At 39.9% G+C, this 22,081-nt stretch overlaps 2 protein-coding genes and 1 long non-coding RNA gene across 6 annotated transcripts in view; 1 reads left to right on the forward strand and 2 right to left on the reverse strand.

Annotated features, from left to right (window-relative positions):
* PDCD11 (programmed cell death 11) overlaps positions 1-2,884 on the reverse strand; it is a 43,322-nt gene extending 40,438 nt beyond the window's left edge. For 2 of the 3 annotated variants that reach the window (XM_004749342.3, XM_004749341.3), the window contains exons 1-2: positions 2,757-2,884; positions 860-972 (exon numbers count right to left, since the gene is read on the reverse strand). In XM_004749342.3, the coding sequence (XP_004749399.1) occupies positions 860-952 (93 nt within the window). In that variant the 5' untranslated portion in view covers positions 953-972; positions 2,757-2,884. Of the gene's footprint in view, positions 1-859; positions 973-2,668; positions 2,693-2,756 lie in introns of those variants that run through there. The other variant, XM_045068915.1, reaches the window with a different exon arrangement.
* A 54-nt stretch (positions 2,885-2,938) lies between these two features.
* ATP5MK lies at positions 2,939-8,857 on the forward strand. Its single transcript, XR_001178909.2, has 4 exons — positions 2,939-3,094; positions 6,987-7,082; positions 7,171-7,263; positions 8,754-8,857. It is a non-coding gene; the product is annotated as an ATP synthase membrane subunit k (long non-coding RNA).
* TAF5 (TATA-box binding protein associated factor 5) lies at positions 8,842-22,063 on the reverse strand. 2 transcript variants are annotated; one of them, XM_004749339.3, is made up of 11 exons: positions 21,505-22,063; positions 19,261-19,498; positions 15,598-15,913; positions 14,698-14,861; positions 14,457-14,592; positions 13,717-13,837; positions 12,854-12,983; positions 11,327-11,491; positions 10,553-10,730; positions 10,193-10,370; positions 8,842-9,908 (listed from the first exon to the last, which is right to left on the reverse strand). In XM_004749339.3, exons 1-11 carry the CDS (start codon positions 22,061-22,063, stop codon positions 9,691-9,693), a joined length of 2,403 nt encoding a protein of 800 aa, XP_004749396.1. In that variant the 3' UTR covers positions 8,842-9,690. The 2 variants fall into 2 exon arrangements, with proteins under 2 accessions (XP_004749396.1, XP_012910037.1); XM_013054583.2 differs by having other exon boundaries at positions 14,457-14,610.
* Positions 22,064-22,081: the final 18 nt, after the last annotated feature.

The raw sequence follows: 22,081 nt of genomic DNA on the forward strand, positions 1-22,081 counted from the left end.
AGCCTGTTCTTCAACATGGAATGACGTTCTCTACTCCAGTACAGTTGGGAAGATTACATAAAATACAATCAAATGTTAGTTCCCTTCCCTCTAGCATTTGGAGCCTACTCTAGGTGAAGATGAATTTCAATGCAAATTCTGACCATTATATGTGGCAAGGATCCCATTTAAAAATCAATCACCGGGGTGCCTGGGTGGCTCAGTGGGTTAAGCCACTGCCTTCGGCTCAGGTCATGATCTCGGGGTCCTGGGATCAAGTCCCGCATGGGGCTCTCTGCTCAGCAGGGGGCCTGCTTCCCTTCCTCTCTCTCTGCCTGCCTCTCTGCCTGCTTGTGATCTCTCTCTGTCAAATAAATAAATAAAATCTTTAAAAAAATAAAAATAAAAATAAAAATAAATCACCAACTGCTTTCTCCCCATCCTTTATTTTTAATTAACTGAAGTACAGTTAACACACGATGTTACATTAGTTTCAGGCGTACAGCATAGTGATTTGACAACTCCACACATTATACTATGCTCACCACGAGTAGCTACCACCCGTCACCGTATGATACCATTACAACACCACTGACTATATTCCCCATGTTGTACCTTTCATGACTTATTCCACAACTTTTCTCTCCAACCTTAAATGACATGGCACAAATTTCCTAAGAACAACAGCACTATAAACCCAAGTACTAAATGCCATGCTAGAAAAAACAGCCTCATGGTGGTATGGACTCTCTTACAAGTTCAACTTCCAAAAGTAGACTTCAAAAGAAACAAATATGGAAAATACCACATTCTCAAACAAGGTTCATTCTTCACAAGAATAAATGCTCTGTGAGTCTTATCAAACAAGCATACCACTTACATCAAATAAGTTGTCTTGTTCAACGGACTTCTGCAAAGCTTTCTCTGATTTGTGAGTCTTTCTTGTACCCCCTCGGGGGAAGCTTTCTTCCATGGTTGCTGTGTTTCAGTCTCCTAAAAACAATGCGAACAGTATCAGTGTGCTGTAACCTTGGTGCCATTTCCTAAAGGTTGTGATCGGTGAGCAAAAAGAGATAGAGCCTTCTAGCACCAATGCACTAGACAACATTAAGGACTAAGAAATAGACATTTTGATGCTAGGCCCCAGATAACTCATATTTCTTCTTTCAAAGATCTCTGCTTCAAAACCACAAGTCCATACATTTTCTTCCATGAAAAGAAGTTATAGATCCAATTTAGTAAATATGAGTAACTAAAGTTAAGTCAGAGATACACAAATGATCATATAAGTCCCTATCTTCAAAGAACATGCATGATTTTGGACTACCCGGGTAGATCAGTCGGTTAAGCATTTGATTCTTGCTCCTGGCTTAGGTCTTGACCTCAGGGTCATTAGTTCAAGCCCCATGCTGGGTTCCACACTGGGCGAGTAGCCTACTTAAAAAAATTTTTTTAATTAAAAAAAAAAAAAAAAGGAACATGCAAAATGTAAGAAAAATGAAACAATATGCAAATAAAACACAAATTGGGGGCCCTTCCTGGCTAAGTCAGAAAAGCATGCAGCTCTTGATCTCAGGGTTATTAAGTTCAAGCCCTATGTACAGTGTAGACATTACTAAAATAATAATAAACGTTTAAAAAGTAAATAAAATAGAAATGAAACTATAAACAAAGAAAGAGGAAGTGCTGAGGCTTCAGTAAAGAGGGGAAGCTTCCTAAAGATGTGTTTGAGCTGTTAAAAGATGAAAGAGATTTTGACAGGTGGAAAAGGAAAAGCAGAAGGAATGTGGGGAAAAGCACAGAAACAAAGCAAAATACTTCAGTAATCACCAGCAATTTCTCAAAAGATTGTTCAAGAAGTTGCTGTTTTCTTCTTTGAAGAACTGTTTAACTAGGCCACAGGGAGAACAAAGCATAATAATCAGAGTTCAATTGTAGAATACAAGGCAGCTGTTTTGTGAAAGATACTGAACGAGATATGAATAGTTTAATGTTCACTTTGAAAAATCAGAGCCTTAAGTCATGGAAGAAGGAGAATAACAATCAAGAAAATATACTGCAGGCTATATATTGGACAGGTAGGGAAAACTAAAGGTAAGTTAAATAGAGTATAAGTCAATTGCGCTACAGCAGAGAAACCATGCCAGTGAGAACTAGGTCTAAGAATGGAAGAGAGCAGAGATTGGTTCTGAGAGACCCTGGGAATAAGGATCTAGAAAGCGCTGAGACTGTATTAGAAGTGAAGACCGGGGTGCCTGGGTGGCTCAGTGGGTTGAGGCCTCTACCTTCCGCTGGGATCAAGCCCCGCATCGGGCTCTCTGCTCAGCAGGGAGCCCTGCTTCCTCATCTCTCTCTGCCTGCCTCTCTGCCTACTTGTGATCTCTGTCTGTCAAATAAATAAAATCTTTAAAAAAAAAAAAAAAGTGAAGACCAGTGGAAGCCGTGGATTTGGAATTAGGAACAGGTGGGTGCATGCTTCATAGAAATAGGAAAAGAGTCCAGAAGTCTAGTGAGCGGGGAATGTGACCCTTAATGTTATTTCAGACAAGGGGAAACTGAAGCTTCAAAGAGACATCCAGAGGCAAAGAAGGGAGATAAGCAACTTCTCAGGGACAGAGTCTGATGTTACAGGGGCCAGCTTCTGAGCTGCTCTGGGATGGCTGAACCACTCACCACCCAGCACTGTTACCTGAACGGCAAGGACCCAGAGGACCTAGCCCTGGGACAGACCTGGAAGCCACAAGGTTTCCTCCCTTTTCGCCTTTGTCCTCACTCACCAGTCCCGCGACGCCAGCACCTCTCTACTTCAGAACCCGTACGGCTGGAAGTCACACACGCGGAGACCGGTATACCAGGAGACCAACAACGCTATACCGGAAACGTGGGCGGGCCCAACACCCTATTTCCGTTACCAAGAAGAGTCCTACTGGCCGGGCGGAGGAGAGTTAGAAACAGGAAGCGGAAAGGAGGGACTTCAAGCCATAGCCAACCGACGCTGAAGGCTGAATCGCTCTGGCAGTCCAACGCGTGCGGGGGAGGAGGCTTCTTCCGGCCGGCTGCGGGCTACCTGCGTACGTTGAAGGACACAACCCGCGGAATTGGTGTCTTCTGCAAGGTGGGTGTGTAGACGAGAACCCTGGGTCAGGCCTCGTGCCTCCGCTTTGCGGGGCTGGCATTAAAAATCCGACTATACCTGGTCGAGGAACACAGCTAGGTCTTCGTTGTGGGGTGCGAGGGCAGTGGAGAATGGAAAAGGAATTAGAGATAACGAGAGCCGAGGCGCGAAGGGTTGGACGGGGCTGGGAAGCCTCGGGGCGAGGCGGATAGGAGGTCCCGGAGGCTCCCATGGTTCCCGAAGGCCCTTAGATCGTATATCACAGGAGAGAAAAAAAGAGGCCCGCAGCAAAGGGAGTACCCCCCCCAAGGTCACCCAGCAACGTAATATTGAATGGAACTCGGGCTTCTGGCCAGATTTACCTCTTTTCCTCTGTTTGCCCATTGCAGTTTATTTCCCCTGTACTGTGCTTAGGGAGCCGGCCAGCAAGGCCTACTTTAGCGGCACTGCAGCCTTTGTCGAAGGGAGTGTGTGTGGCCCAGCCCCTGCAGGTCGCCAGGCCCGCAGTAAGAGGCTTAGATTTCAGCCTGTGTCGACCAGCCGGAAGGCCTTTTCCCGAGAGATAGCCAGAACAGAGAGCTGTATACTTGAAGTGCAAGAGGCTGCTTCTGGTACCCGAGTAGCTCTCGACTTGGCCTCCTTTTACCTCGTGATCTCACCGTTCCAGGTAGATACTCAGTCAGACAGGCAAATCGCAGCTTCAAAAAACGAAGTAGTGAGGACAGTTGGTCACTTTGGGCTTTTTCTGAAATTCCCGTTTCACAGGTGAAGAAGGACGTGGAAGGCTTCATTAATGTTTAATAGCAGTGGGCCGGTTAATTAGCAACAAGAGGTTGCTGGGGGGCGGGGGTAGGAGGGTTCGGATAGGGTGGCTGGGTGATGGACATTGGGGAGGGTATGTGCTATGGTGAGTGCGGTGAAATGTGTAAGCCTGACGATTCACAGGCCTGTACCCCTGGGGCAAATAATACGTTATGTGTTAATTTTTTAAAAAGAAGAGGAAGAAAGAAACAGGAAGACCCCATGCTTAGACTTCTCTACAGGCTATCTTTTAACAGTGCAATGATTGGTCTTAAGTAATTTTTCCCTTGTTGTGTTTTTACGTTTGGAAAGGGAAGGTTTCAGTTTGAGTTATTCCACAGAGGGTGCTCTAGCTACAAGGGTTCCTGGTCTTTGTCCAAAAGTAACTGTGCAGTTCGCTGAAGGGTGCAGACCCCAGTGCTTGTAGGCTTTTGTCCCATTGTTTATTTCACCGGCAACATTTTACTCCCCACTCCTGCCTCCATCTCACCTTCACAAGAGTCTTCAAGACCCAGACTAAATTCCAGTTCCTATAACATGCCCTTCCCAGCAGTCAGATTTAGTCCTCTGTGGAATATCACAGGCTTCCTCCCATAATGTGTGGACAAGTTTAAAGCACTTTAATATTGTTTCATTTGGACACTACCATCCTAAAAATTTTTGTTACACATAAGGTGTGGGGTTATCAGTTAATAATTTGACCAAGCTCCTGTTTTTATGTAGGGTTTCTCCTAGAAACCCACTTGATACCATAAGAATTCAAAAGTGTGTCATGAAAATGAATGGGGGGGGGGACTATTCCTTTAGTAAGTCTAGTAAAATGAAACCGTTACTATAAAAGCTATATCATGAAGATTTATTTTAATGCTAATTTTCCTGCTTGGGCTGAAATGCCAAGGTCCCTGAGGAGGCCCAAGGAAGCTTGGGTTTCTTTCATTGTTCCAAGAACCTTGAAACTGTTTAGAATTAAGGTCATTTGTCCAAATTTTCATTGCCAATTCTGTGCACGTGAATGCCTCTGAAGGCCTTTGAATGGTAAATAGGGGGAGTGCCAGTTTCCATAGCAACGACTTCCTCACAGATCTCTCCCTCTTCCATTTCATCAAGAGCCAGCTGAGTCACGGCCACTGCCTACCAATCTCGACCGGACCTCGACCGGCTCGTCTATGTTGCCAATCGACTCGGCGTGGCGTCGGTCGTGGTAGATAGGCGGTCATACATACGAATTGTCAAGTGTTGTTTTGGTGACCTGTGAATGTGCCTTTGTTATTTTTTATTATGACAAATAATATGCCTGTGTAAAATATAGGTACTTATAAATATAACTCCAAAAAGTTTGCTGTATGTTTTTCCAGAGTTTTTCTATATAATTACAACAAATATTTGGTTTTCTATTATTGCAGTGTCTTTCAAACTTTAGCTTACATCAGAAATGCCTATTAGAACAGATTACTGGGCCCCAGAGTTTTTGATTGCATAGGCCTGAGGTTGGGCCTGAGAATTTTGGATTTTCATCAGGTTTCAAGTGATGCTGTTGCTGCTGATCTAGGAACCAGACTCTGAGAACCATTTTATGTGCTCTGTAATATAATGTCCAAAAATAGATTTTTTTTTTTACTGTTTTAAGATTACAAAGGGACATCTTTCTGTTTCAGTACATAAGGATCTGTGCACATTGTATTTCCTCAAATGGAAACCATTATTTTCTCAGTCTCCTGTATGTAGATGGACTTTTAGTTTTTCCAGTTTATTTCATCAATAGTATTTCAGCCACTATTCTTGAACCATATAACATGTCTCCCTTTGTGATATCTCTGTAAGGGTAAATTCCTAGAGAACAAATGAACCAGCTACATGAAAGTGTATACTAATTTTATAATTGGACGGGTATTGCAAAATTGTATTTTAGGAAAAGTTGTACCAGTTTATACTCAGGCAACAGAGGAGATGCTTACTTTTCCCAGTCTGGTAGTTAAATATTGGCCTCATTTTACTTTCTTTGATCACTTTTATGTTTTCCCTTCTAGTTTTTGTCCTTTATATTTCCCCTTTCCTAAGATAATTAGAATTTTGGCCCATGTTTTCTTCCAGGATTCTTTGGTTTTACTATTTATATTTAGATCTTTTATTTATTTTGCTGTGAGGAAAAGGTATTCCACCTTTCTTGCTACCACCAATAGCTGGTGTGTGTCCTGGGGGCGGGGGTTAGGAGCTAACGGTACTGCAGCCTAGATGGTGGTCTTTATAACTAGTTGACAGACTTTGATAATTTGGTAGGACTTAATTTAGGTAGCATTTTAGTAGGCTCTCCATCTTTAAGAACTTGAACCAGCATGCTCTTATTCCTTAAATTGTGGAAGTGATCTTCCAGTTTTTACACTCTGATGTGCATCCCTTTTGTTAAAATAATGCTAGTTTTTTAAAAATTGGAGTATAGTAAATGATACTTTCCCTTCCTTCCCATGGAGGTCCTAAGTTAGTGAATGATACTTTCTCTTCCTTCCCATGGAGGTCCTAAATTATTTCATAAGAGAAATTATGAAAGGAGTTGCAAGTTGAGCTGTTTAGCTAGTGGGTACCCTTCTTAAGAACTTTGAAATGTATCACAACCTCCAACTTTCTACTCTTAAAACTGATTGACTCCATACACAGTGTAACATGCTGTAGCAGAGCCAAGAATGAAAATTCCAAGCAAGATTGGGTTAAAGGAGAGAGGGGGCCTTAGAGAAAACTGTGTTCTCTTCCTGTGCTAAGTGATTTGATGTATGTTTTGGAATGTTATACAACAGCAAGCCTCTTTCAACCAACTTTGCTACTTCTGTGTTGGGCAAGGCATTAAAAAAAAACTCATAATTCTTCTGTGCAGTGACTTTTCAGGTTTTTAAGCTTTAAAAACAAACAAACAAACAAAAGGGTGCCTGGCTGGCTTAGTTGGTGAGGCATGTAACTCTTGATCTCTGGGTTGTGAGTTTAAGCCCCATGCTGGGTGTAGAGATAACTTAAAAAAATAAAATCTTTGAAACAAAAACAAAACATAATTTTCTTTTAAATTGTATCCAAACCAATTTATTGTTTTTTTTTTTTTTTAAAGATTGAAATCATGGCAGGTCCAGAAGCTGATGCCCAATTCCATTTCACTGGTATCAAAAAATATTTCAACTCTTACACTCTCACAGGTAGAATGAATGTAAGTATTGGTGATATCTTTAAGCAGTTATGTTTTAGAATAATGTAAGTGGCAAAAACTCTTGTTTACTTTCTCCTTTCTTTTTTAGTGTGTACTGGCCACATATGGAGGCATTGCTTTGATGATCTTATACTTCAAGTTAAGATCTAAAAAAACACCAGCTGTGAAAGCAACATAAACAGTAAGGAATTAACATATAAGTTTATAACGGCCATTTTGTTGTTAGGGCTTTTCCCCTCACTATGGAAGTAAATTGTCATTGTGCAAAGTTACATACAGGAGGAAAATACTGTTCATATCCCATTACCTGACAATTTTTGTTAACAGTTTGGTTTGGCTCTTTTTAATATTTTTTCTTTGGTTTCCAGTGGCTATGAGTCATGTCTGTAATATTGTCTTATTACAAATATTTTCTCTATTATTTGAATGCATGAGTATTTATGCATATATGATTTATATCTGTTTCCTATCAAGATTTTTTTTTTTAAAGATTTTATTTATTTATTTGACTGAGAGAGAGGTACCACAAGTAGGCAGAGGCAGGGAAGCAGGCTCCCTGCTGAGCAGAGAGCCCGATGCAGGGATCGATCCCAGGACCCTGAGATCACGACCTGAGCTGAAGGCAGAGGCCTAACCCACTGAGCCATCCAGGTGCCCCGATAACATTGCATTGGACACTTTTGAGCATGATGTATTGTCTGTATGATAGTTTTAGGCTTAACTGCTTTCCCTAAGGGTTAATGGGGCACCCAGCTTTCTTAGAGGGTGTCTCTTGCCCTAGCCAGCGCTGAATAAGCAGTTTTTGATCGTTGTTCATTTGATGAGTAAAAATACCTTTTTGATGAAGTTACACATTTTTTCCATTTGTTTACCCTTTGTATTTTTCTTAAGATTCCCTTTATTTTTTTCATTTAACAATTGAGTCTTTCTCTTTAGGAAGACCTTATTTCTCTTACATAAGCCCTTTATGTAATAATTATTAACCAACCTTGTAAATACATTGCAAATATATCTTATTTTTTTGCTAGTTTCAGATTTTTATACACAATTTTATATTTTCATTTAATTCCTATAGATTTCATTTTCTTCTTGTGGTACACCACAATCTCCATTTGCCTATGTTTGAGTGAATACTTGTTTTGGTAGTAGATGATGTGCAGAAAACCCAAAACCCAGATCTTAATCTATTGTAGCTCTCCACAGAAAATTTTCCTCTGCTATTAAAAGCTTTTCCGATCTCAAAACTGTTGAGTACATACCCCAGCATGCAGTGGTCCAGAACTTACTCCTGACAGATAGGTAGTCATTGCCCACTTTTCCGTATTAGGTACCTCCCAACTTTGGGGAGAGTGCTAGTATCCCCATTATAAAAACTAATAAATTTTATCTGATACGTTTACTACTGTTTAAAGTGTACTTTGTATACTAGACTTTTCCAGTATACATTCAGGGTCATGCTGAAGTCAGCTCTTTTGTTAAAGGTAAACCGTTAGGCTAAACTGTATTAAGCTGTGACATTTTGAGGTGATTACTGACTCTGAGAATCTGATGAATTTGCATTCAATTTCAGGGGGTTCAGGGATAGTCCTGTACTGGTAATGTCTTATACTGAATGTCTTAAAAGTAGAGTTGAACACAATTGTGTCTAAATTATTTTTACTTTTTTTATAGGATTTTAACTTGTACCTCATCTGTTAAGTTCCCATGCCTGGAGAAGCTTTTGTCAGCTCATCATGTGATATTCAATTTGTACAATAAATTATGAACCTGGAAAAGCTGGTTGTCTTTATTTACAATATATCAAAAATATAAAAACTGTACAAAATGCAACAAAGGCAAAAAACTGGCAGTGACTTGGTCTAAATCTTTTAGTTTCCAAAGCAAGGCTCAGTACTGGAGGTAAGCAACTGAAATGTCTGTCTGACTTCAAGTGTACTAGGTTTTATGTAGCTGTTTTAGCTGAAGTAGAACATGGAAGCTAAATTTCTTCACCTGGTTTATAGAGTGTTTGGGTGCACTCAGAATCCAACAGGTATAAATTCAGATGTCAGGGGATGGTTGTACTTCATCTAGTTCTTAGAAAGAAATTGTAGTTCACCCTACCCAATAACATACATTCCACTAATCATGGGGCAAGCAAAATGTTAGTGGATCATTTAACATAGTACTTGAGTGCCATACAGTAACTACATTTTTACAGCAGAAACATACATGCTCATAGAATTCTTCAGCTAAAATTCAAGATGGTATTACATTACTCAGTTTGAATCTTGAAGCAGGATGAATTACTGAAGTCAATTGATTTTTTTTTCTAAACATAATAAATTAAAATAGCATTTGAACAGAAAATGCATAGTTTCCACACAATCCAAAGCACCATAAATGTCCCCTCCACGAACATAATACCTCTTATTCAACTAACGGAAATTAGTTAAATGTGGTTGCTATAGAAACGTGGAACTGTCCTGTTCAGATTTTCCAAGCAGCATCCTTCCAGATCCATATAGACAAAACATTCTTTGTAGCTTAAATATTAATCACTGAGGTATTTGCTTTTAGTCTCCCTTTTTCAAACAGTAGCTTCCGAAAGGTCTTTAATACCGATGATTTATTGCGGGCTGTAAGCTCCTGCAGCTAGAACCAAGTTTCTTCGAGTAAAATGGAGGTGTACAACTGGTGTTGATTTGGTCATATATGTTCCCAACAATAACTCCTGTGAATTCTCAGGTAAATTTATATGCCCAGTGGCTGTAGTAAAGTCATCGGTCTCTAAATCTTCAAATGCTTTGACAGCATCCCACAACCGGACTGTATTATCCATTGAACCTAACAGGAAGTCAAAGAAAACCATTTAGTAGCATCTACCATATTTAGAGTCTGACATAATTCATATATTTACTGTATATTTATGGTGAAAAAAATCTAAACTTGATTAATAAGCTCTTCCTTCTAAAGGACCATTTCAATCAGTTTAACCTGAGAAGTCAACACACATCAGAGGGTACTCTGGAATCATGGCTAAGAGAAGCAAAACCTAACATGGTCAACCTAAGTGTTTCATTTCAACATACCATTTACCCTTTAACACAAAGCCATTTCTAGTCATTTACCTGATGCCAAAATTTCACCATCTCTACTAAACCTAAGTGAACAGACTGTATCAGTGTGGCCTTTTAATTCTCCAACCATCAAACCATGTCCAATATCCCAAAGGAGTACTCTGCCATCTGTGGCTCCTGTAGCCAGGAATCTCCCATTGGGAGAAAATGTCAAGGAATGAATTGGTCCCTAGAAAAGAAGTCCAGGGAAAGAATCAACAGTGGGTTAAAAATATCTCAAAGTAAGAGAAAGTTAGTTTTAAAGCTTAGTGGAATTGAACAGTTTCTTTAAAATGTGTTACTAGTTAATTTTTGAAATATTTTTATCTCAAAAACAACCTTGTATGCCATAATAATGAAGGTATAAAATACCTTGTGTCCAGTGAATATTCTTACACAGTTTCCATTCAGGACATCCCAGAGCCGCACAGTTCTGTCCGCAGAGCCCGTAGCAACATAATTAGAATTTGGATGGAATCTGGTACAATTCACATCAGCAAGATGGCCAGCAAATATCCTTAAAGGCTGATAATGGTCTGTAGCCCAGAGCCTTTTTAAAAAATGCATTGAAAGAAAAAAAAAAAGTAATGGTTAACTGCCAAAATTCTAAAATAAATATAGAAACACCCATGTGAAATATTAGCTCCAAATAGGTCCCCCTCACTGGCTCCATGAGGGGGGAGAAAAATGGAATGAGATGAAATAACATTCTTAAGGAAAACTAAGTTGATCTAGTACAAAATTTTTTTAAACTCTAGTTCTCTGTATGTACCCACCTTTCCTACCCCAATTCCTAGTCTAACCCATAGAAAAGTGTTTTTTGCTAGTTTTGGCCGCCATAAAATTAGTTTCTGAGTTACCTCATCCTGAACTTTCAAGGAAATCACAGGAAAACACCAGCAGTGCTCATAGTGGTAGTGAAAATCTAGCTGGTGGGAGCTTGAGGGGGAAAAAAGGACTCTTGATATGGACATAAATGCAGACATAGTAATACTCCCCAAATTAATTTTCAAATAAGGAGCTATAAATGTTGACAATCTCAAAAAGTTGATCCCAAATAACTGAAGTGAAAATAAGTTTGGCTGGAGCTTATAATTCCCTTAAAAAGAAACCATTCTGCCATTCCTAAAATCACAATGTTCTTACCGAGCTACTCGATCGTGGCCCCCTGACACAAAATAATATCCATATGGAGAAAACTGTGTGTCCCATACTGGGTAGTTGTGTCCTTTATATCCCACCAAGCAAGTAAATGTTTGAAGACTCCACAATCTAACAGTTCCATCCTCTGAAGAGGAAAGCAAATAGTTCCTGAGAAAAGAGAATGTGATATATTTGATTCCCAGAATCAAATCGTTACCTGTCCAGTTTCTCTGTACATTTTGAGTATGATAAGTACAGATAACCTGACATGCTACATCTTTTACTTTATACATGGAATTCACAGTAGATAACGAAAGTTGAAAGTAATAACAAAAAACCAGTTAGCTCTAATACTCTACATCTACTGAGCACATACTAAGTGAGGTTAGATCTTTTTTTTTAAGATTTTATCTATTTATGAGAGACAGAGAGAGGGATCACACAAGCAGGGGGAAAGGCAGGGAGAGGGAGAAGTAGGCTCCTTGCTGAGCAAGGAGCCAGATCCCAGGACCCTGGGATTATGATCTGAGCTGAAGACGGACACTCAACCCAAATGAGCCACCCAGGTGCCCCAAGGTTAGATTATTTTTAAAAGTATAATAGAAAAACCACACTTCTTATAAAAAATTGTACCAAAGGGTACCAACAGAAAGTCGGTCAAAAAGGTTAATTGAGAAAAGCTAAGAAATGTGATATAAGATGTCACTTAAAACTCAACAATTTTTTACTTTAAAATGGAGATGCTCTTTTCCTCTCTTGACTTGCATAAGCACTTAATAGGAAATGTCTTTTTGACAAAAAACAAAAAACACTATAGACATTTAAGTAATAATCTAGCTTTTTCACAGATAAACACAAAAGCTGAATCACTGAAACTGTTAAGGTTTTCACTGAAATTAGAGATTTTCCTCAAGTAAAAATGTATCATCTGGCTAAACCCTATGAAGATTTCATAAAGATGAAAATATTGATGGATTGAAAGTTATCCAATTAAGATACAAATGGTTATTATGAATATAAAATTCCCTCCCATTTTCACAGAATATTAGAGATCATGAAAAATAAGCAAATACCTATTTGCGGGTTTCAAATTCCCTTTTCAGTATCTTCTTAGTTCTTTTGATTACACAAAATCTTTAATTGACAGCTAACATGCCTTTAATATCAGGAATCTGTTCTCAATTTGGAGATGATGGAATACAGCAGTAGCCACAAACCCAAGGCAAGAACCCAAAGAAGCAATTCAGCCCCTATCAGGGTTATACAAAAACTGAAGCTAATTTTTAAAACCAATAAACCCTGATGCTGTGCATCTTTGATTCTATAAATCTGGGTATATATTAAGTTGCTATCTTGTACACCAGTACCCCAAGATGAATTAGCAAATGGCAAGATTCTAAAAGATAATGCAGAAGAGGCAGCCATGAGATTTCTCTAACAGAATTTTTCCCAAAATGTTTCCAGTAGTTAACTTAAATATTATCTCAATATAATACAGCAGTATTTAATTTTTCATTGTTTATATGTTACCTATCCGGACTGAAGCTGGCTCCATAGACAGGCCCGCTATGACCATACAAAATCTTCAACTCACTTGCTGTTTTCTCATCCATTATTCTTTCTAAGACATCATCTGATTCTTTGTCTATGAGGCTAAGATCTAAAACGGTCCAAAAATATTGATATTTTAAAAACATATTCATTTTTTTTAAAGTACATTCATTAGAATATTTCAAGGCAATCACATCATGGTTCAGAAGAACTAACATTTGAACAGTCCTCCTACATACCACCCACAGTGTTGATGCCTTTAACCATCCCAGTGTACAGAAGAGGAAACTCAAGTTCAGGACAGTTAACAATTTGCTGGAGTGCACATAGCTGCTCAGTTCGGAACTATGATTAAAACTCAAAGAAACCTAATATATCATACACAAATGGAAACTATGGAAATTATTAAAAGTTTTTTGAAAATGTATTACCTTGTTTAAATAATACATTTAGCAAGAAACTCTTTAAAAATACTAAAACTAATTATTTTTAGGCCATTTTTAGAGCTAAAACAGAAAGTACTCTCCCATTATTTAAAGGCATTTTTAAAATTCACAGGCAAACAGTCATAAAATTAGATTTTAAACTCATAGAGTTTTCTAGCCCAACCCCCTCATTCTACAGATGAGAAAACTGAGGCCCCACAAAGTTAAACCAGTTTAACACCCCAGTCTCCTGATTGCCACTCCAATGCACTTTTTGCTTGGGAATGTTAGCATTTTGAGCTAAAGTAAAATCAAATGAAATTCTGTTGAGATCACAATCTCTTATGCATACTCCATGGAATGCAGATTGGTGTAAACTAAAGGTGAGTTCACATCCTCACAAGTCAACTCACTTACCTGCTGCTTGTTTAACACTACGAAGCTTTTTGGGTGTCACAGACCACACTCTAACTGTTGAATCTGCAAAACCTCCAGCAATCAAACTAGAATCATCAGTGACATCCACTGCAGTGAGGCCCTGCCAATAAAAAAAATAAAAACTTTATACTACACAATATGGTCTCGGGAAAAAAATTACATCTTAGAAACAACATAATGATAACTCCTTCTCTCATAGAAAAGATTTCATTCTCCCATGAAACACTGTTTGAACGTATTTACTTTGAGAACACATCACCATTCACCCCTTTTGTCCTCCAAATTTAAAGCACATGATATGAAGAAAATGTTAATCATTTTTGTACTTTAATAAATATATCCTCAGCAGCTTATTACAATCTATAAAGACATAAACAACCCTTAATAAAAAGTATTGTTTATATAAGCCAAGTTCAATAGAGCTAAACTACAGTTTCCTCCTCCTCAAAAGCTAACAGAATTCTGATCAGTAAAACAAGGGACACACATAAGCAACATTCTGGCACCTGCAAGTTGCTAAAGGTCTTTTCAACATTGCCTTCTAACTATTCTAAGCAGTGTCCAATTATCCTTTCTTAACTTCTGTCTTCAAGCTATATTTACATCAAGAGTTTAAAAAAGAAAACTCTGTCTTAGTTAACACATCTAAGTTTCTTTTAGTGGTAAGTCACCGTATTACACGACTCTCCCCCCAGAAATTGCACAATTATCTTACTAACCTGGTAAGCATTGAGGAATGTATAGAAACAAATGGAGGGTAAACAGTCTGGCCCAAGGCGTACTCGTTTGGTGGTTTCTTTCATATTCATTATCTTATCCAACTTATCTGAGTCTTTCAACTCTGGAAGAGGGATTCTGTGAAAGAAAAACAGACTAAAAATCATTCTATTAAGAAACTGAATTCTCTGTAATAACAGTTCATCTTAAACCTCCACACATGTTCCTGAGTTTTTCCCTCACCTGTTTTGAGGTGGAGCATTGGGATCTTGTTTTTTGCTTTTGGACCCAATGCTATCTTTTTTAGGCTTCTTCTTTTTAGGTTTTCCTTCTTCATTTTCTCCTTCTTCATCTTCATCATCTAAAGGCACCTCAATTTCTGGCTCTTTTAATAAGCCAAAAAATACCTACAAGTCAAAAGACCCAACATTTTCAAAATTAATATTTCATTCATTAATACATCGTTTTCATATCTTGATAGGATGAATCACGATTACAATACAGTAATTTATACCCTGAAACAGATTCTGTACTTATCTACCCAATAGCCAATCTCCCCATCCTCCTTACTAACAGAACCCTGATTTTGTTGGAGCAGCAATATGCTCAGTTAAATTATTTCTGTTCCCAAACTCCCCTGCAGGTAGGAATAGCCATTAAAGTCATTCTGGCCAGCAGATGTACAAACAAATATACTGGGTAGGGTTTTAGGAAAAAAATACTGTTTTCCTGATAAGATTTAGCAGGGATATGCCTTCTGTCCTCCCCCTTCTGCCTTCCTGGAATGCAGGTGCAATGCTGGAGCTACAACAGCCATCTGTGAGCACAAAGAAGAAAGCCACATTCTAAAGATGATGGAGGAGAAACTAGAAGGAGCCCTTGCGCCAGAGCAAGAGGGATTTCTTTTGCAATTCATTATATGTATGCAAAATCCCTTGTTTCAGTCACTGTAGTCAGGGTTCTGTTAAATGCAACCATTCCCAAATTCTCACCAATTTACACATCATCCTTAGAACATGAACTTAGCATACAGGGTTCTGTTATTCCCAAACTAGCTATAAGAAAAATGTGTATATTATGTAGATGGAAATGCTACAGTTTTTCATAATCTGCATTATATAGTTCTTAGGTTTATTCCCATACCTTTGATTTGTTTGCCTCTCGTTTAGCCTCTCCTGCCAAACTTCCCACCATCGCATCTATCTGTTGCTTACTACGCGGCATCCCATCAAAGATGTCAATGTAGAGGTGCTCCTGAACTATGTTCCATATCTGATTGTTCTGTTTCTCCTGAAGATGCCTCTTCAAGAGTTGATACGAGTCACGGGAAATACGCAGAACAAATTTACTTGTTCGAAAATCCAACATGGTCTCATTCCCTTTCATGTGTTCCTTTTTGGTAAGACTAGATAATACTCGTAGGTCATCCTGGTAATAACATTCCTGATCTCCATGGAACCTGTTTCAGTGATTTTAAAAAGTCATTTTTCAATGTAATCATTAAGGGATCTGCTCTCCCCCATATATTTATAAACATCCCAGAATATTTTCAACGTAGCAGTCTGAATAATCCTGGACTAAGCTACAGGATCAGAAGTAACTCATTTCAAAATGATCACAATTCAGTTTCTGAATTCATCCTGAAATTTAAAAATTTAATTCTCTAATGAAATGTACCATTAACATTTTAAGAGAATTTGAAATAAATACCATAAGTGAATGAAAGATATTCACCATTGGTAGACATCTTGAATTAGAATTTCTGCTTTACTAAATTTTATGTTCTCTCAAAACCACTTTTAAAAACTTTATTATGGAAAGTTTCAAACATATACAAAAGTAGAAACTAGTGTAATTAACTCAATGAGCCTATCACCCAGCCCCTTATAATATATAATAATCAATTATTATATTATAATTACATTATAATATATATCATATAATAATAATCAATACATGGCATTCTCATAAAACCCAACATTTTCAATGACTTCTTGTATTCTTCATACCAGACACATTTATTAAACATCAGTATAATAATATGACTAAACGACAAACAAATGTTGATACCAAAGAATGAACACTGCCATTTACTCACCAATACCACAGGTAATTAAGTAAAGCTTTCAGCCTTGGTGACAATTAGTAAATTTAAATGTACTTTTGTTTCTATAAATCTTAATATTCCTGATAAAGTAAAATTAAAGATCATATATTTGGCACTCACTAAGAGCAGCAAACAATGCAAAAACATTTAAAGAACAATGACTAAACATAAGATAGGTTCTAGCTCTGATACACAGCCAATAAACTGTTACCCGTGTTACCCTTTTGAGACTCATCAAGACATGAACTAAGGGTTTCTGTTCAAGATTTCAGTGAAATTAGACATCTCAGCCTCTTGGTGTTCACATCAGTTATAGCCCATAACCTCATCTGAGCATGGTGTCTGGGCAATGGCTGAGATTGTCCATAACAAGGAGACAGAGCTCCCCCGGATATTCCAGCTTCCTATGTAAGGAGATGGCTATCTCATGGGACTGGGAGAGAAAGAGGTTTTTTGATGAAAATACTGTAAGAAAAGTTAGGTTAGAGTGTTAAGTTCTGTCATAAACAGCCTTTGTTAATTTTTTTGAAAATTGCTGAGCTACAGAACATTCGCTTTATAAACCTTCTGTTAGGCACCATACAATAATGAATGGACATAATGGCAAAGAAGCTAAGTGTCCGGAGTTCTATTATTCCTGTATTACCACTACTTGTGTTATCTGACAAATGCCGGCTTTTGGGTCTATTGCTTGTACTAAAATGCTCTCATTCAAACTGTTAAGTACTGCCCCCTTTTTAACCACTCCTTTCTTTGGCTTCTATTAACTCAATACCCTCCCCGTTTTCTTCCTACTTCTCTGACCTCTCCTTATACCTCTTCTACTTGGCCATCTCTTCTACTCTTTTTCCATCTCTCCTACTCCAAATGTTGGAATTCCTCAAGGCTCAGGTCTAGCCCTCTCGTTGACTTATTTCATAAACCCCATCCCCTCCCCAGACAATCTCATCCATACCCATCAATATCACACACAACTCCAATTTATGGCTCTAGTCCCTACATCTCTTCAGAGCTCCAGAGCTTTCTATATCATTCACCTACCGACCCAGTATCTCATAAATGAGTCAAAGGCATATTCAAATCTGAAGTCAAGATTACTCTGCAACCTGACAAACCAGGTCCTCTTCCAGGGCTTTCTGTCTTAGTGAAGGACACTCCCCCATCCAGATGGGGGAGCCAGAAACCTAGGGGTTACGAATACCTTCATCTCCCTCACCTCCATATCCAATCCATCACCAACTGCCTCACCAATATGCTACTTATTTTCACAAACACTAATGTACCCTTGTCTAGTGTTTCTCAACAGAACATTTTGGGGCAGAACAATTCTTTGCTACATGGACTATCTGCACATATTAGAACATTTGGCACCCCTAAGCCACCAGCACTTCCCCATTCTAGTCATGACAACCAAAACACCTCCACACATTTTCAAGTAGCCCAGGGGAAGCAGGAATACTACTACTCTGGGTTGAGAACCACTACAATAACCTTCCAAACTGGTCACTCTAAAGTCATTCTGTTCCCCCTCACCACCATCTATTTTCCCAACCGCATAAAGGTCCTTTCAAAATGCAAATCGGGATGTCTGGCTGGCTCAGGTAGTAGAGCGTACAACTCTTGACCTCAGAGTTGTGAGTTCCAGTCCCACACTGGGTGAAGAGATTACTTTAAAAAAATAAATAAAATTTAAAAAAATGCAAATCTAATAATGGCAAGGTCCTTCAATGACTTCTGTAGCAGAGACATCTCACTGTCCCCAAACATCCATTTTTTCCTTTCTTCCTCCATGACAGAATACCTGAATATTAGCTGAGCAAGTAAACACCTAGGCAAAGGCCACACATCTTACTTCCCTTGTAGGTAATTGTAGCTGTTGCCTAACGACATAAAAAAAAGGAGGAGGTATGTGCTACTTGGAGGAACGATGTGCCTTCTCAGCTGACTATAGCAGTGATGTGATTGCTCAGAGCCTAAGAGCCATCTTGTACTACAGGAGGAAGCCGCATGACAAGGATGGAAGAGCATCAAGATGGTGAAAGCCTAGGTTTCTGGTAATCAAAGACTCTATACCAGTCCTGGACTGCCTAATCTTTATGAGAGAGAAATAAACTTTTATTGTATTTAAGCCTCTGTTGTTTGGCGTTTCAGTCATTCTCAGTCTAATATAATCCTAACACAGCTTCCTATTGCTCTTAGGATAAAAACAAAATATAAACTTTTATTTTATTTATGCTATTATTGTTGGGGTTTTCAGTGAATCCCAACCAGATATAATGCTACCCAATACAACCCATGACTGTTCTCTGGAAAAACAAAGACCCTCGACATAGCCCGAGAACCTGCTTGTTCCAGCCCAGCTTCGAACCCATACTCAGCTCCAGCCACACTGGCCCTCTTTTGTCTCTGTATCCACCATGATCTTCCCACCAGAGGTGTCACACATGCTTTTCCCTCTTCTCTTCCTCTGGTTAGCTCCTACCCAATTTTCAGATCTTACCTCAAGCATCACTTCCTCTGGGAGCCTTCCCTGACTTCTCCAACTAGATCACACTCCCTCTTTTTAGGTTCCCCTAGCACCAGTTACCTCTCTTTCATGAAATACTTTCGCAGTTACAATCTTACATTTGTTTGGTTACAGTTGTGTATATACATTATATATATGTGCTATATATATAATATATATAAAATTCACATACTTCTCAAAAAATGATTTTGCTTCATTCTCATGTTGATTGTAGACTAGTTCCAAGTACATGTGTACAAACAGAGGATAAAAGAGTTGGGATAATTCTGCCCGATGGCAGTCCAAGGAACATTCAATGAAGTGTTTTAGTCCGCTATAGTATTCTTCATACATTGTGGGGTCTCCTTGTTGGTTGTAGGCAGACAGCACAGCACTGACATCCGGCTGGTCTTCAACGGCTACACTTCCAACTGTTTAAAAAATGAAGAACAACTTTCAAAAAATGTATTTCAAAAATATATACCAAGTGACTAAGGCTGTTTTGCTACGGTCCAGAGGTAAACTGTTTCTTAGATGTTTGTTCCTGTCTTCTCAAAGTCTCTTCCCCAAAGCAATCACACAATCTGTCAAGGGACTGTTTCAGTCCCTATCCAAAACTCCTTCAGCTTGTCCATATCTTAAAATAAAATGTTCAGGTCAGTAACAAAAAGGTTCAGTATTTTTCCTGCAGCTACCTCAAAGACAAATTTCGTAAAACACGATATGTGCAAATCAAACAATTATATTAATCTTCTCTCAAGGCTCAGTGTAAATGGCACCCACCACCACCAAGACATGCCCTCAAGTAATATTCCCAGATCTCTGATCTACTAAGTATTTTGTGACTTTCCTGTAACACATCCTAACCTGTAGGATATGTGTACATCTATCACTCCTTATAAAATGCAAGCATTTCAAGAGTGTGATGGATGAGCCTTATTTGTTTCCAAAAGATAACTCAATCTACATGCTTAAAATAATTCCCATAAACATCATTCCAAGGTAGAAAACACAAGTATTTATTTGGAATATACCAATACCAAACAATGATACACCTGTCAATCTAATCAAAGTTTGACTGTTGGAAAATTTTAGGTTGCAATTATAATACTGCTGTGCTCTTCACTGCACAAATGCTTTAAGTTCTTTTGGTTATTCTGATGGCCTCTTTTCCTTCTTACTGGTTTCTGAGTTATGATAGGTCAAGTTTCTGAAGAGATGAGAGATTACAGAAAAATAACCAACATAATCCATCCATTTTATAGTTCATTCATCAAGTTCAGCATTCAGAAAACATTCCCCTCAGTCACATTTTTGCACATTTCTATTTGTGGGATACAATGCTACATATTCATACTTTACTTCTGGCAATGCTGCAAAGATTAGGGCTCATAAATAGAGACTAATTTGGCTAGAGGCTCTGCACTATATAACTTAATACAATAAATGTTTATCATCAGCTCAGGATCACCTTTGAGACCATATGCTGTGTATGAATTTTACTGCACGGACTTTGCAACACAGTTGCTAGGAAAAGGCTGGGGAGGGTGGTCTCAGGTGTTAAGTGTTAGGTATATACATATCAGTAGCAGGCATTTTATATATATGTATTATATCTGAGCCTCACAATAACCCATTTTAAAAGGGGGCCAGAAAAACCCCTTAACCTGAGGAAGAGCCGCATCACAAAAGTAAAAGCAACAGAGACAAGAGTCTGAACATAGGTCTGTCCAAAGCATACTCCTAAATGAATGGTTCTCAACCTCTGCCACACATTAATAATCCCTTGGAAGCATATATACAAAAAGGAGGATTCCTAGACTCCACCTCTACATGATCTGATTCACTAAGTCTGAAGTGACGCCAAGAAATCTGCATTCCCTAAAAGATATAACACCAGTTAGCCTAGTATTTTGCGAAATAATGGCTACACTATGTTCCATCACTCCCTGGCTGTTTGGTCAAAGCAAGTCCCTTGGCCTTTCCGAGTCCGTTTTCTCATCTCTAAAACAGAGGTAACGTCTTAGCTCACAGCGGAATTATGAGAATTAGGATATGTAAAGTATTTTTAGTAATTACTTAAAGAAGCTAGTACAGAACTGTATAAGTATTGCTGGGTGTTAATGCAGACCTGCCAAGCCTCAAGAACCGAAAAAAGAAGAAAGGGACCAAAACCCTGAAGGTCCCCGCCTCTCAGCGCCCACCCTCCCCAGACATCCCTCTGCTCAGCAGCTCTCCTCAGCCTCTCACTGGAACTGACAGCTTGGAAGAGGGTTTGACTGCGCAGCCGGCGCACTAGCGAAAGGGGCGGGCATGTGGCCCTAGAGGCGGGCCCAGGAAATTCAAAACAAGCCCGCAGAGGTGCAGGCCTGCCAGCTTCAGCCTTCCCGGCTTGCTCCCCCTTCGTGCCTTGCCTCCCCGGGACTCCGCGGCTCACCTTTCCCCGGAGCCGCAGAACCTGTCGCTAAACCCGAGACCGCGGCGGCCCCCGAAGCGCCGGTGCCCGGAGGGTCAGGGGCCGCGGGGCCGGGGGCCGAGGCTGTGACCCGGCTGAGAAGCGTGCTAGCCGCCTCTGTACCGGCGCCGTCCGCCTCTGGGGCTCCAGTGCCCGCCACTGCCTCCTCCAGCAGCCGGGCCTCACGGCGCAGCGCCTCTTCGGCCTCGCGGAGATTGCTCTGCCGCAGGAACTGCAGCACGGCCAGCAGAGTCTGTCGGTCGTGGGGAGCGCCGGCCTCCGGAGCAGCGGCGGGCACCGGGGCCGCCCCCGCCGGAGCAACGGCGGAGACAGCCACCGAGGGTTTGGGGGTCCCACCATCCCCGCCGGCCGACGACGACGCCGCCGCAACGTTCCCGCCGCCGCCGTTGGGGCCGTTGTTGGTAGTGCCGCCGCCACCCTCGCCAGCGCCGTCCCCCGCCTGCGGAGGTAGCAGCGTCGGCGGTCCCTCTGGCTCCAACTTGACCGCCACCTCCGTCTGCTCCTCCGCCAGCGCCGCCATCTTGCGGCTGAGCCACCT

Source organism: Mustela putorius, unplaced genomic scaffold, assembly GCF_011764305.1.
Source record: "Mustela putorius furo isolate JIRA1106 unplaced genomic scaffold, ASM1176430v1.1 tig00003909_pilon_pilon_pilon, whole genome shotgun sequence".
NCBI classification, from domain to species: Eukaryota; Metazoa; Chordata; class Mammalia; order Carnivora; family Mustelidae; genus Mustela; species Mustela putorius.

Excerpts from the sequence above, each read along its gene's own strand:
- TAF5 (XM_013054583.2), bottom strand. The coding sequence starts at position 22,063 with ATGGCGGCGCTGGCGGAGGAGCAGACGGAGGTGGCGGTCAAGTTGGAG. Across the intron at positions 15,914-19,260 it reads GCAAAATCATTTTTTGAGAA|GTTCCATGGAGATCAGGAAT; the intron begins GTATGTGAATTT and ends TCACTGAAACAG. Across the intron at positions 14,862-15,597 it reads GAGAGGCAAACAAATCAAAG|GTATTTTTTGGCTTATTAAA; the intron begins GTATGGGAATAA and ends TTTGACTTGTAG.